The sequence below is a fragment of the Equus caballus genome, chromosome 27, assembly GCF_041296265.1.
Source record: "Equus caballus isolate H_3958 breed thoroughbred chromosome 27, TB-T2T, whole genome shotgun sequence".
Taxonomy (NCBI): domain Eukaryota; kingdom Metazoa; phylum Chordata; class Mammalia; order Perissodactyla; family Equidae; genus Equus; species Equus caballus.
The window spans coordinates 24,069,785-24,082,900 of NC_091710.1; the positions used below are offsets into that span (position 1 = coordinate 24,069,785).

A 13,116-nucleotide genomic window follows, 5' to 3' on the forward strand; every position below is an offset into this window, starting at 1 on the left:
GAAACTGAGAATTTTAAAAATTATTCATGTTTATAGAATTAGTAAATGTGGGAGTTGGAGTTAAATTAAGGTAATCAGACTCCAAAGTTTAAGTACTTAAGAACTCCACAGTCCTGAAATATATATCCTGAGATACAGACATTGTGAATAGGAAATTGAATTTAGATTATATTACATTGCATCTTATCAGATGCTGGGGAAAATGCTAAATGCACCTTCTCCAAGCCAGGAAGACAATTCTTTATAATAAGATGGGATAGAGTAGGCATCCAAATATATTTCTCAAAGAATTAATTCTTATATATAAATAAATAATGACATTTGACTTGTTAGGAGGCCTATCACTGGGAGTAAACGCAACAATTCAACAGAGACCAAGAGTTCATCTAATTATCTATCTGCCCTTCCCACATATCTGACTTTTGATTGATAGGTAAGTAAATGAGTCTGTGTCTTCATCTGCCACTAATCTCTAAACCAATCTCTACCTCCTCTTTGATTTTATTGTATATATAAAACTTTTGCAAAGCCCCCTGTCCCTCCATATTAGGTGAGAATTTTGGCACTTAGTTCACTGCCTCCTCAGATCTTTCCATTAACCTTATGCTGGGTTTCTTCACCTGAACTCCACTCCCACCTACCTTTACTTATCCTGTTTTAGGACAAGATACAGAGCTTACCATTTCCCTTTCTTCCAATTCATATGTCATAATCTCCAATATTTTGCTTTAATGTTTCTTTTTCCTTGTTTCACAGGCTTCTCCCACCATCAGTACTTTATGAATACATTAAGGCCTTGCTCCAAGAATTTGACATAGTGAATGTTAAAAAAAATCAGAGCTAGACAATAATTAGAACAGTAAAAACTTATTTTATTCAGGACTACTGCAATAGAGGAAAAAAGACCTCAGTATAGAACCAGACTCAATTGCAAATACACCACGGGCAAGTTAGAAATTATAGCCCAGGAACAGGAGTCAGGGGATGGAAAATTACTCACAAGAAACCTCATGGTAAGAGGGTATTCTGGCTAAACCAACCTAGTTAGATTCTTGCTGACGGCATGCCAAGGTGATCAGACATCACCTGGGGAATGTTGAAAGATGAACAACCTGATTAGATATCGAGGGTGATCTGATATGGAGGAAGGGGATTATGATTAAACCAACTGAGCAGGATTATTGCTAAAATGGGACAATGTGACATGAAATTAGAAGTTCAAAAGTCAAGGTCTATTTGAAAAGTTCAGGGGAGCCTGAGTAGGGTTTGGTCAAAAATCAAATCTTTATCTGTCCTCCTTCTTGTTCAAGAAAAGAAGAGGCATTCTTTTTTCTTCCTATCAATATAAGTTCATTTCCCATTTGGTTGCATTTTGTTCATTAAGGATCAGCTGAACGATCTCTGGAGACTTAGTAGTGAGGATATTTGCTTAATGGTGCAAGCAGCCAGGCATTTAAGGGGATTTTCTGTGACAACAAAAGAAAAACGAGGTAATAGTTGTAAACTCAGCCTCTGAACCCAGAGGGAGGTCAGTTAAGATTTCTAGACTTCAGCTTGAAGCATCTTCAGAGAGTGGAGTAAGAATGGAAGCAGCAATCAGAAAAATTTCCCTGTTTGCACTTTGAGTGGCTTTGGTGAGGGTTTTGGGTGTTTCAGTGAGCTTTCTGAGGGGCTCACACAGCAACAGACACAACAGTTTCCTATGCATAATCTATTGTGATTTCTTTGAACTTTACATCAATGTGTCCAGCTTCAGCTTGTAGGATTTCAGGAAAAGGAAAAGTTCTTAGTGATTCCAAGTTAGCAGAGGAGCCTCACAGGATGGTGGGAGAAAAATGGAAAACATTAGTTTGAACATTGTAATCAAATATTGGAGGAAAATAAAAGAATTGAGTACCCACAAGGGTGCACTATAGTTTTCCATTGAAACAACGTTTTTCTCTATAGTCATCCCCCTGTTTGATTCTCTTTTACAAATAAGTCTGTTCTCATTAGATGTGGCCTGGGATTATTTACAAGAGTGCCATAAGAATAGTAACAGGCCACATAAGTCTTTTTTAGTTTGCTTTGCTGGAACTTTTCATAAGAAATCTCGGATTAGACTTTCAAAAGCCTATTAAGGCTAGAAAGATAAGCCAAGAACTTGCCGCCAGATTTTGCCTACAATACCTATAGGTTTGGGTTGAATTCCTCTCTTCTCAAGGTCCTCTAAATATCCCCAGTGTCTTGAGCCTACCAGAAACTCACTCTCTCGCTCACCTGCAAGACAAGGCTGATTTTTCCAAAAGGGCTCTGTAAACACTGGCCCCATAAAGTCAAACTTAGTTCTTTAAACTGTATTCTTTGCACATCATTCTCAAATATGACATTCCAGTCATGTTTCCACTTGTGGCTTGTTATAAGGAGAACAGATTCTTATTGAACTTATGCAAATCTCTACATTGCAATGGAAATAAGAATACTCAATGAGTTCCTGAATTTTGGAGGGATCAGGAGGGAGAAAAAATAAATGTTTCACTTTTGTTTACAAAAATATAGTCTACTAAATTGTTATAAGCTAGAGATAACTTGAAAAAAACGGGGAAAGGATATCCTTACATCAAGAAAATGTAACATTGAAATACCAACAGTGTTCCAAACAAAAACAGTGTCTTCCTTTATCAGTTCATTCAATCACTCATAATTCTTATTCTGCTGTCTTGGTTAAGCAATTTCAAATATTTTCAGAGAAAAATCAAAGTAAAACAAAAATTATCTGTGGGTGAAAAAAGACTTAAAATGTTTGAGGTTAAAGGTCTGATAAGTAAATTTGGTTATTTCTGTGGCATACGACATTTAAAATAATAACTGAATTTATGACTGTAACATTATACTAGCATATCAAATTTCTATGAATTTCATACAAATTCTGGAGTAATAACATTTTATCCATACGGATATAACCTAGGGAAGGTTAAGCATCAATTCTTATTTGACAGTCTACCCACATGATTTAAAGTATCAAATAAACCAAATTATTTCTTAAAAAAAATCTTTATTTACCCACTCATATGTTAGATATACATTTTTATTAACCTAACTTCTATATTTTTACTGATTTACTTTCTTATCTATTTTTTATTGAGATACAATTGACATACGACATTATATTGGTTTCAGATGTATAACATAATGATTTCATATTTATATATATTGCAAAATGATCAACACAATAAAACTACTTAACATCCTTCACGGTATATAGTTATAAAAGTTTTTCTTTTGATGAGAACTTTTAAGATCTACTCTCTTAGCAACTTTCAAATATGTGATAGAGTATTAACTATATCACCATGCTGTACATTACATGCATATGACTTTTTCGTTCATAACTGGAAGTTTGTTTACCTTTGACTCCCTTCACCCATTTTTCCTACCCTTCACCCCTTGCCTCTGGCAACAACCAATCTGTTCTCTGTATCTATGAGGTTTTTTTTTTTTAACATTCCACATATAAGTGAGATCATACACCATTTGTCCTTCTCTGTCAGACTTATTTCACTTAACATAATGCCCTCAAAGTCCATCCATCTTGTTGCAAATGGTAAGATTTTCTTCTTTTTTATGGCTTAATAATATTCCATTGTGTATATATGTCACTTTTCTTAATCCATTCATCCATTGATGGACACTTAGGTTGTTTCCATATCTTGGCTACTGTAAATAATGCTGCTATGAACATGGAGGTGCTCATCTTTTTGAGTTAGTATTTTCATGTTTAGCTAAATACTTGAAAGAGGAATTGTTGGATCATATGGTGGTTCTACTCTTAACTTTTTGAGGAACCTCCACCCTGTTTTCCATAGTGGCTTCCAATTTACATTCCCACAAGGGTTCCTTTTTCTCCACACCCTTGCCAATACTTGTTCTCTTTTGTCTTTTTGACAATAGCCATTCTAACAGGTGTGAGGTAATATCTCACTGTGGTTTTGATTCGCATTTCCCTGATGATTAGTGATATTGAGGATATTTTCATGTATCTCTTGGCCATTTGTATGTCTTCTTTGGAAAAATGTTCAAATCCTCCGCCCATTTTTTAATGGGATTGTTTTTTTGCTCTTGAGTTGTATGAGCTCTTTATATATTTTGGATATTAACCTCTTACCAGATAAATGATTTGCACATATTTTCTCTCATTAAGTAGGTTCCCTTTTCATTTGTTGATGGCTTCCCTTGTTGTGCAGAAACTTTTTAGCTGAGTGTAATCCCAGTTGCTTGTTTTTGCTTTTGTTACCTTTCCTTTTGGTGTCAAATGCAAAAACTCATTGCCAAGAATGATGTCAAGGAGTTAACTCCCTATGTTTTCTTCTAGGAGTTTTATGGTTTCAGGTGTGACTTTCAAGTCTTTAATCAATTTTGAGTTAATTTTTGTGTATGGTGTAAGATGGTGGTCCAATTTCATTTTTTTGCATGTGACAGTCCACTTTTTCCAACACCATTTATTGAGGAGACTGTCTTTTCCCCATTGTATATTCTTGAATTCTTTGTCTTAAATTAATTGACCTTATATGTGTTGGTTTATTTCTTGGCTCTCTATTCCATTCCAATGATCTAGGTGTCCAATTGTGTGGGTTTTTTAAATTTGGTGAGGAAGATTGGCCCTGAGCTAACATCTGTGCTAATATTCCTCTATTTTTTGTATGTGAGATGCTGCCACAGCATGGCTTGATGAGTGGTGTGTAGGTCTGCACCTGGGATCTGAACCTGCAAATGCTGGGCCACCAAAGCAGAGTGCACCAACTTAACCACTATGTTACCAGGCCAGCCCCTCCATTTTTATTTTTATTTATTTATTTTTTATTACTATAGCTTTCTAACATAGTTTACAATCAGGCAGTGTGATGCCTCCAGCTTTATTCTTCATTCTCAAGATTACTTTGGCTATTTGCAATATTTTGAGGTTCCACACAAACCTTAAGATTGTTTGTTCTATTTCTGTAAAAAAAAATGCCATCAGAATTTTGATAGGAATTGCATTGAATCTGTAGATTGCTTTGGGTAGTATGGTCATTTTAACAATATTCTTTCTTCTAATCCATGAACACAGAGTATTTTTCCATTTACTTGTACCTTCTTCAATTTCTTTCATCAATGTTTTCAGCATACAGGGCTTTCGCCTCCTTGGTTAAATTTATCCCTAGGTATTTTATTCTTTTTGGTACAATTGTAAATGGGATTGTTTTCTTAATTTCTCTTTTTGATCATTCCATATTAGTCTATAGAAACACACTAGGTTTTGTATATTGACTTTTTCCTATAGCATTTTTATATAATATAGTTCAAAGTATATTTGAATTTCCATTGAATTTTCTTCTTTAGTGCATGGATTATTTGGAAATGTATGGCTTATTTCAAATATTAGGGGATTTTTGTAGTTGTTTTGGACAGAGAACATAATCTGAAATATTTCAGTCATGAGAAATTGTTTGAGTTGTTTTATATCCAAGAATATGGTATATATACCAGCAAATCTTTCCTGTGTACTTAAAATTTTTCAGTTGTTGGGTACAGTGTTGTCTATGTCAAGTAGGCCATGTATTTTATCATGTTCAAATCCCTTGCTATACTTGATAATTTTTCTAAATCTCTTTTTCTCTGATTGTATTTGCTTCAGATATGTTGACTCTATATTAAAAGTTATAATTTGTTGTGATGGTTAATTTTATGTGTCAACTTGACTGGGCTGAGGGAGACACAGATAGCCAGTAAAACATTATTTCTGAGCATTTCTATGAGGGTGTCTCTGGAAGAAATTAGCATTGGAATCAGAAGACTGAGTAAAGGTCACTCTTATCAATGCTGGTGGGCATCATCCAATCCGAAGCCCTGAAGAGAACAAAAAGGCAGAAGAAGCTTGAATTCACTCTGTGCTTGAGCTGAGACTTCCATTTGCTCCCACCTTCAGACATCGGTACTCCTCGTTCTCAGACGGGGGCTTATAACATCCCCCAATTTCCATTCTTAGACCTTCAGATTTGGACTCAATTATACTAAAGATTTTTCTTTTTCTCCAGTTTTCAGATGGCAGATAATGGGATTTATTGTCCTCCATAACCATGTGAGCCAATTCCTATATTAAATTTCATATGTATCTTTGCATATAACCTGTTGGTTCTGTTTCTTTGGAGAACTCTGACTAATACAGATTTGAGGATTTTAAAGATGAATTTTCTGAATTGGTCCTGGGATTTCTGGAACTGGCTTTTTAATCTGATTAAAAATGCTAATGACTCTATTTCCGTTCATAAAGAGAGCACTGATAGTTCATGGCATCAACTATTTCCAGAATTATGCAAAATATCTGCATTAGATACTCCTAATCAATCACTTATAAGAAGTGAGGAGCCAAGTGATTCTGAATATGATACCTTTGAATAATTTTTGAAAACTAAAGAATATAACAACATTGGTTGATTGCTCTTAATGTCACTGGACAATGTGGGGAAAGAAAAAGGAAGATCTTGGGATTTGAATTCCAAGATCACACATTGCATAAATGATCTAAGAGATCCTAGGTGTGCCCTAAGAGAGACTTATCTCCTGCAGCTCAAGGACTGAAATTGCTGAAAGCTAAATGGAGAACCTCATCCTCTGATTGGCTGAATTATAATCCAAGTTATACTCCCAGGCTTGCAGGGTGTCTACTATTTAAGTGAAGGCACTGACTGGGAAAGAATGGGCTCTTGTAAGTTGAGATGGGGATGTATGGGAACATTGAATCCCTAAATTCTGATGAGTCTCCTTTGTGGAAGAGGCCTCCCACCCTCAGTGGAATTGGCCTCCCCATCTTCAGCAAAATTTTCCTCCTCAACGAGTGGTAGTGACCTCATCACCCACAGTGGCATCTCCATCCACAGTGGCGTCAGAGTTTCCACCTCCATTTGAGGGGATTAGCCTTGAGAAAATGGTAAATGGCCTTCCCTGACATCAAGGCAATGCTGATTCTCCTCAGGACTCATCCTCACCACAGTTTTTTGCTTCTAGATCTATAACTAGACTCAAGTCTCAGTAAAGATAAGATACAAAGTGTGACCCGTGAAGAGGTGAGCTATACTCCAAAAGAACAGAGTTTTCTAATTTATACAAGCAGAAGTGGGAAACCTGTGTAGGAATGGATAGTAAGGGTGTGGAATAATAGTGGAAGGAATATAAAATTGAATCAGGCCAAATTTATTAATATGGGCTCTCTAAGCAAAGATTCTTCATTTAATGCTGTAGCTCAGAGAGTTAAAAGTGCTGTAACAGTTTGTTGGGTTGGTTGAAACATGGACCAAATTATGGCCCACCATGAGCAAATTGTAAATGTCCAATGTCCATTGGTTTAATGTAGAGGAAGGGATTCAAAAGTTAGCGTCACCATCAAGGACTTGAAAGATGAAGGGGTGGTGATTCCTGTCACATACCCATTGGACTCTTCTATCTGGCCTGTGAAGAAGACAGATGGTTTTTGGAGAATAACTATGGATTACATTAAGCTTAACCAGGTGGTGACTCCAATTGCATCTGCTGTACCAGATGTGGTTTCATTGCTTGAGCAAATTAACACATCTGGTTCCTGGTATGCAGCGATTTATCTGGCAGATGAATTTTTCCCCATGAGGCCCCGTTGACAAAGCTAGCAATACATCTTCACTGTCCTACCTCAGGGGTCTATCAACTCTCCAGCCCTATGTCATAATATAGATCTCGATCACCTTTCCCTTCCACAAGATATCATACTGGTCTGTAACATTGGTGACATTATGCTGATTGGACCCAGTGAGCAAGAAGTAGCAAGTACTCTAGGCTTATTAATAAGACATTTGCTGTCAGACAGTAGGAAATAAATGTGATTAAAAGTTTAGGGACTTCTATCCCTATGTCCAGTGAAATTTCTAGGAGTCTTGTGGTGTGGGGCATGTTTAGATATTCTTTCTAAGGTGAAGGATAAATGGTTGCATCTGGAGTGTCCTACAACCAAGAAAGAGGCACAATGTGTAGTGGCATTTTGGAGACAACATGTTTCTCATTTGAGTGTGTTACTCCAACCCATGTACCAAGTGACCCCTAAAGCTGATAGTTTTATGTGGGGCCCAAAGCAAAAGAAGGCTCTGCAACAGGTCCAGGCTGCAATGCAAGCTGCTCTGGCACTTGGGCCATGTGATTCAGCAGATCCAATGTTTCTTAAAGTGTCAGTGGCAGATAGGGATGCTGTTTGGAACATTTGGCAGGCCCTATAGGTGCATCACAGTGCAGGCATTTATGATTTTGGATAAGAGCACTGCCATAACCTACAGATAACTAGTCTCCTTTTCAGAAACAGATCTTGGCTTGCTACTGGTCCTAAGTAGAGACTGGACGCATTACCACGAGCCACCAATTTAGCATGAGACCTGAGCTGCCCATCATGAACTGGGTGTTTTCTGTCCCACCAAGCCGTAAAATTGATCATGGACAGAAACACTGCATCATCAAACGGAAATGGTAACTATGTTATCATGTGCAAGCAGGCTCTGAAGGCACAGGTACACTACGTGAAGAAGTGGCCTAAATTCCTGTGGTCCCCACTCCTGCTACACTCCTTTCTCTCTCCAAGCTTGCATTTATGGCCTCATAGGGAGTTCCCTACCATCAGTTGATAGAGGAAGAGAAGACTTGGGCCTTGTTTACAGATGATTCTGCAGTATTCGGGCACAACTCAAAAGTGGAGAGCTGCAGCACTGTAGTCCCTCTCTTGGACATCGCTGAAAGGCACTGGTGAAAGGAAATTCCCCCAAAAGGGCAGAACTTTAGGCGGTGTACCTGGTTGTGCACTTTTCTTCTAATAAGAAATAGACACAGGACTATATAATGATTTATGGGCTGTAGCTGATGGTTTGGCTGTATGGTCAGGGACTTGGATGGAACATGAATGGAAAACTGGTGACAAAAATATTTAGAGAAGAACATGTAGATAGACCTCTCTGAATGGGCAAAAAATGTGAAGATATTTGTGTCCCATGTGGATGCTCACTAAAGGGTGACTTCAGCAGAGGAGTTTAATGATCAGGTGGAGAGGATGACCCATTCTGTAAAAACTAGTCTTTCCCTAGCCATGCCTGTTATCACTCAATGAGCTCATGAACAAAGTGCAAGGATGAAGGTTATGGATGGGCTCAGCAACATGGACTTCCACTCACTGAGTCTGACCTAGCTACAGTCACCCCTGAGTGCCTAATCTACCAGCAGCAGAGACCAACACCGAGCCCCAGATATGTCACCATTTCCCAGGGTGATCAGTCAGCTACCTGATGGTAGATTGATTACATTAGACTACTTCCATCATGGAAGGGGCAGTGTTTTTTCCTTGTTGGAATAAATTCTTACTCTGGATTCAAATTTGCCTTCCCTATATGCAATGCTTCTGCCAAAACTACCATCCGTGGACTTACAGAATGCCTTACCCACCATCATGGTATTATATTCAGCATTATTTCTGGTCAAGGAATTAACTCCACAGCAAATTAAGTGCAGCAATGGCCCTGGGCTCATGAAACGCATGAAATTCACTGTTTCCCCACCATCCTGAAGCAGCTTGCTTGGTAGAATGGTGGAATGGCCTTTTGAACACTCAATATCAGCTAGGTGTCAATACCTTTCAGGGCTGGGGCAAGGTTCTCCAGAAGACTGTATATGCTCTGAATCAATGTCCAGCATATGGTACTATTTCTCCAATTGCCATGATTCATGGGTCCAGGAATTGAAGGGTGGAAATATGAGTGGCACCACTTACTAATATCCCATGCAACTTGTGAGCAAATTTTTGATTCCTGTTTCCACTTTAAGCTCTGCTGGCCTAGAGATCTTAGTGCCAGATGGAGGAATGCTTTCTCCAGGAAACAAAACAATGATTCCTTGAACTGGAACTTAAGTTCAAGTGGCCAGATGGAAGTCTTGACTCCTCATGCCTCTAAATCAACAGGAAAAGAAGGGAGCTAAGGTATTTGTTGTGGTGATTTGTCTTGACTCCCAAGGGGAAATTTGACTACTATTAAACAATGGAGGTAAGGAAGAGTATGTATGGAATACAGGAGATCCTTTCGGATGTCTCTTTGTATTACTATGCCCTGTAATTAAGGTTAATGGAAAACTACAACAACTCAATCCAGACAGGACTACTGATGGTCCACACCCTTTAGAAGTGAAGGTTTGGGCCACTAAACCAGCTCAGGTGCTTGTGCAATCCAAAGAAATACAGAATGCATAGAAGAAGGTAGTTATAAATACCAGCTACAACTATATGACCAGTTACAGAAACATGGACTGTAATGTCATGAGTATTTCCTTATTTTGTTATGAATACATATGTGTATATATACATATATCAAGCAAATATTAGAGGGTTTTTGTCCCTCTAACTCTCATTTCATGTAACATGTGTTAATTTTATATTAGTATTTAAGTATTGTTAATTTCACATCATAGTATTTAAGTTATCAGGATTTTATTTCCTCTTCTGAGGAAGGAATTAGCGCATTTTTTGTTGTATGCAGGTTAGTTATATCATGTTATAAAGAGTTACGAACTTTATTTGGAGATAAAGTATGGCTTAAAGAAACATATATGGGTACCAAGCTGTCAAGGGGTAGACTTGTGATGGTTAATTTCATGTGTCAATTTAGGGATGCCCAGATATTTGATAAAACATTATTTCTGGGTGGGTCTGTCAGTTTGTCTCTGGAAGAGATCAATATTTGAATCATTAGACTGAGTGAAGAAGGTTACCCTTACCAATGTGAGTGGACATCATCCAATCCATCAAAGGCCTGAACAGAACAAAAGAAGGTGGATAAAGGACGAATTTGCTCTCTGCTTGAACTAAGACATCCATCTTCTCCTGTTCTTGGACATCCATTGGCTCTCCTGGTTCTCTAGTTTTTGGACTTACACCATTGGCTCCCTAATTCTCAGCCCTTCAGACTCATACAGAATTACACTACTAGCTTTCCTGGGTCTCCAGCTTGCAGATGGCAGATTATGGGACTTCTTGGCCACCCTAACTATGGGATCCAATCCCTATACTAAATCTACTCATTTATCTATCTATCTATCTATCTATCTATCTATCTATCTATCTATCTATGTATGTATCTATCTATCTATATCTCCTGTTGGTTCTGCTTCTCTGGAGAACCCTAACAGATTGGTATTATTATAGCTTCCTCTTAGATTGACGCTTTGCATTATGACATATCCTTCTTTACCTCTATTAATGCTTTCCATGTTAGTCTATCAAGCTTTCTTTTGTACAAAGTTTTTGTATAGTTCCATCGTATATATTTTTCCATCCTCTACTTTGAACTTTTATATAACTGAAATTGTGTCTTTTGTAAGCAGCACATATTTGAGAATTTTTTCCAAATCTTAGGATCATTGTCTTTTGATTGGTTATGAACCATCAGATTATAACACAACTGTGTACCATCTCAATTTAAAATATGACAGTGACCATTAATCATGGCATTGCATTTATTATAACATTTCCTTATCTGATACCTACTGATTAACAGAGTTAGTATGAGATAACTTTAAAAATAAGAGATATGTAATATAAAAACTCATAAACATTCATTTCTTACAAATAGTTTTTGTGGACTTATGTGTATATATAAATATGTTATGTTATATTACATTATATTAGAAAACTTCTATCTTTTCTGGTCAGCTCAAAACCATAATATGCAAGTTTTGAAGCCCAGGCAATCAGGCAATGCATGTATTTTTTATTTTCCATTTTTCCTGTCCATCGAAGAGAATTACTCTGGAGGAATAAATAAAGGAGAAAAAGTCACCTAGATGACCAATCAAGTTAAAAATTATGGCTAATTCAACAAACAGTATGAGGGTAGTCTTATTACAAAGTAGAGTTATATCATGTAATTTATTTTTAACCAACATTTTGAATACACAAATGCTAAAGGATTAAAAATTATTAGAAAAAATTTAAAAGATACTGCAAGAAATTTTTTAAATGACAAATTGAAATGTCATTTCTAGTTTACTGTGTCTATGATATATAGCTTACAATTTTGAAAAATATTCTCCAATTTAATTTTTATTATATGCAGTTATATGACTATCACCATTTAATATGTATTTATATTTATCTAATGCAAAAATTTTGTTTCTCTGTCTCTCCTGCTTGTTCTTAAAATATTTGATACTCACTGTGATATCATGGATTCTCTGTTTTCCAGGCTATTCTTTGGGTTCACTCTCACTTTCAAGTTGCCTACATGTTTAAAAATAAAAATAATCACTTAAAATTATATTTTCTTCAAGATTGGTCTATAAAACTCTGCACTATCTACTAGTATTGAAACACTTTGAATTCTTACATGAGATCTGGGAGCAGCCACTACTTGAGAATATCTTACCATTTATAACTGGTATATATAAGTCTCAACTGGTAATCAAGACTAACATGAGAAAAAACACAGTAATATAAATTTACCTGAAAATGTACTCAGATAGCTTTAAACTTTTTTTTGCCATTCATCTTCTGCTTTTTACTAATTTTACTAGCTACTTTTTCTCCTAAAGATATTTGACAGCAGTTTTCCCACAATAAAGTCATCTAATACAAGAAAATCCCTTTAATATGTTTCAGTATTAACTGGATTGTGTTAAATATTTTATACACTGCATATTATTTCAGCAATTTTACATAAACTTTTCAAAATATTTCCAGAAAATGTATTCCATTTTAATTTACATTATTTTATCAACAAAATATTTTGATAAAATTCAATTCATTTTAAGTAAAGGCAGAAATTATTTTATAGCAGTTTGTCTGAAGAGAAGTAAACCAATTTTAATATTTTCATTCTTTTCATTTGTTTGTGAGGAGGATTGGCCCTGAGCTAACATCTGTGCCAGTATTCCTCTATTTTATATGGGATGCCACCACAGTGTGGCTTGATGAGCAGTGCTAGGTCTGTGCCCAGGATCCGAACTGCTAACCCTGGGCTGCCCAAGCAGAGTGCATGAACTTAACCACTACACCACCAGGCCAGCCCTAATATTTTTATTCTTGATGCATATTTTCAGATATTTCTA

General features: G+C 36.6%; 1 protein-coding gene across 4 annotated transcripts in view; it reads right to left on the reverse strand.

The window, feature by feature from the left end:
* Positions 1–11,512: 11,512 nt before the first annotated feature.
* ADAM2 (ADAM metallopeptidase domain 2) overlaps positions 11,513–13,116 on the reverse strand; it is a 133,724-nt gene continuing 132,120 nt past the window's right edge. For all 4 annotated transcript variants that reach the window (XR_002804447.2, XR_011433254.1, XM_005606295.4 and 1 more), the window contains 2 exons: positions 12,226–12,289; positions 11,513–11,818 (listed from right to left, as the gene is read on the reverse strand). Coding sequence is in view for 2 of the 4 variants with exons in the window: in XM_023630789.2 (XP_023486557.1) it covers positions 11,761–11,818; positions 12,226–12,289 (122 nt within the window). In the remaining 2 variants the exon portion in view is untranslated. The remainder of the gene's footprint in view (positions 11,819–12,225; positions 12,290–13,116) is intronic.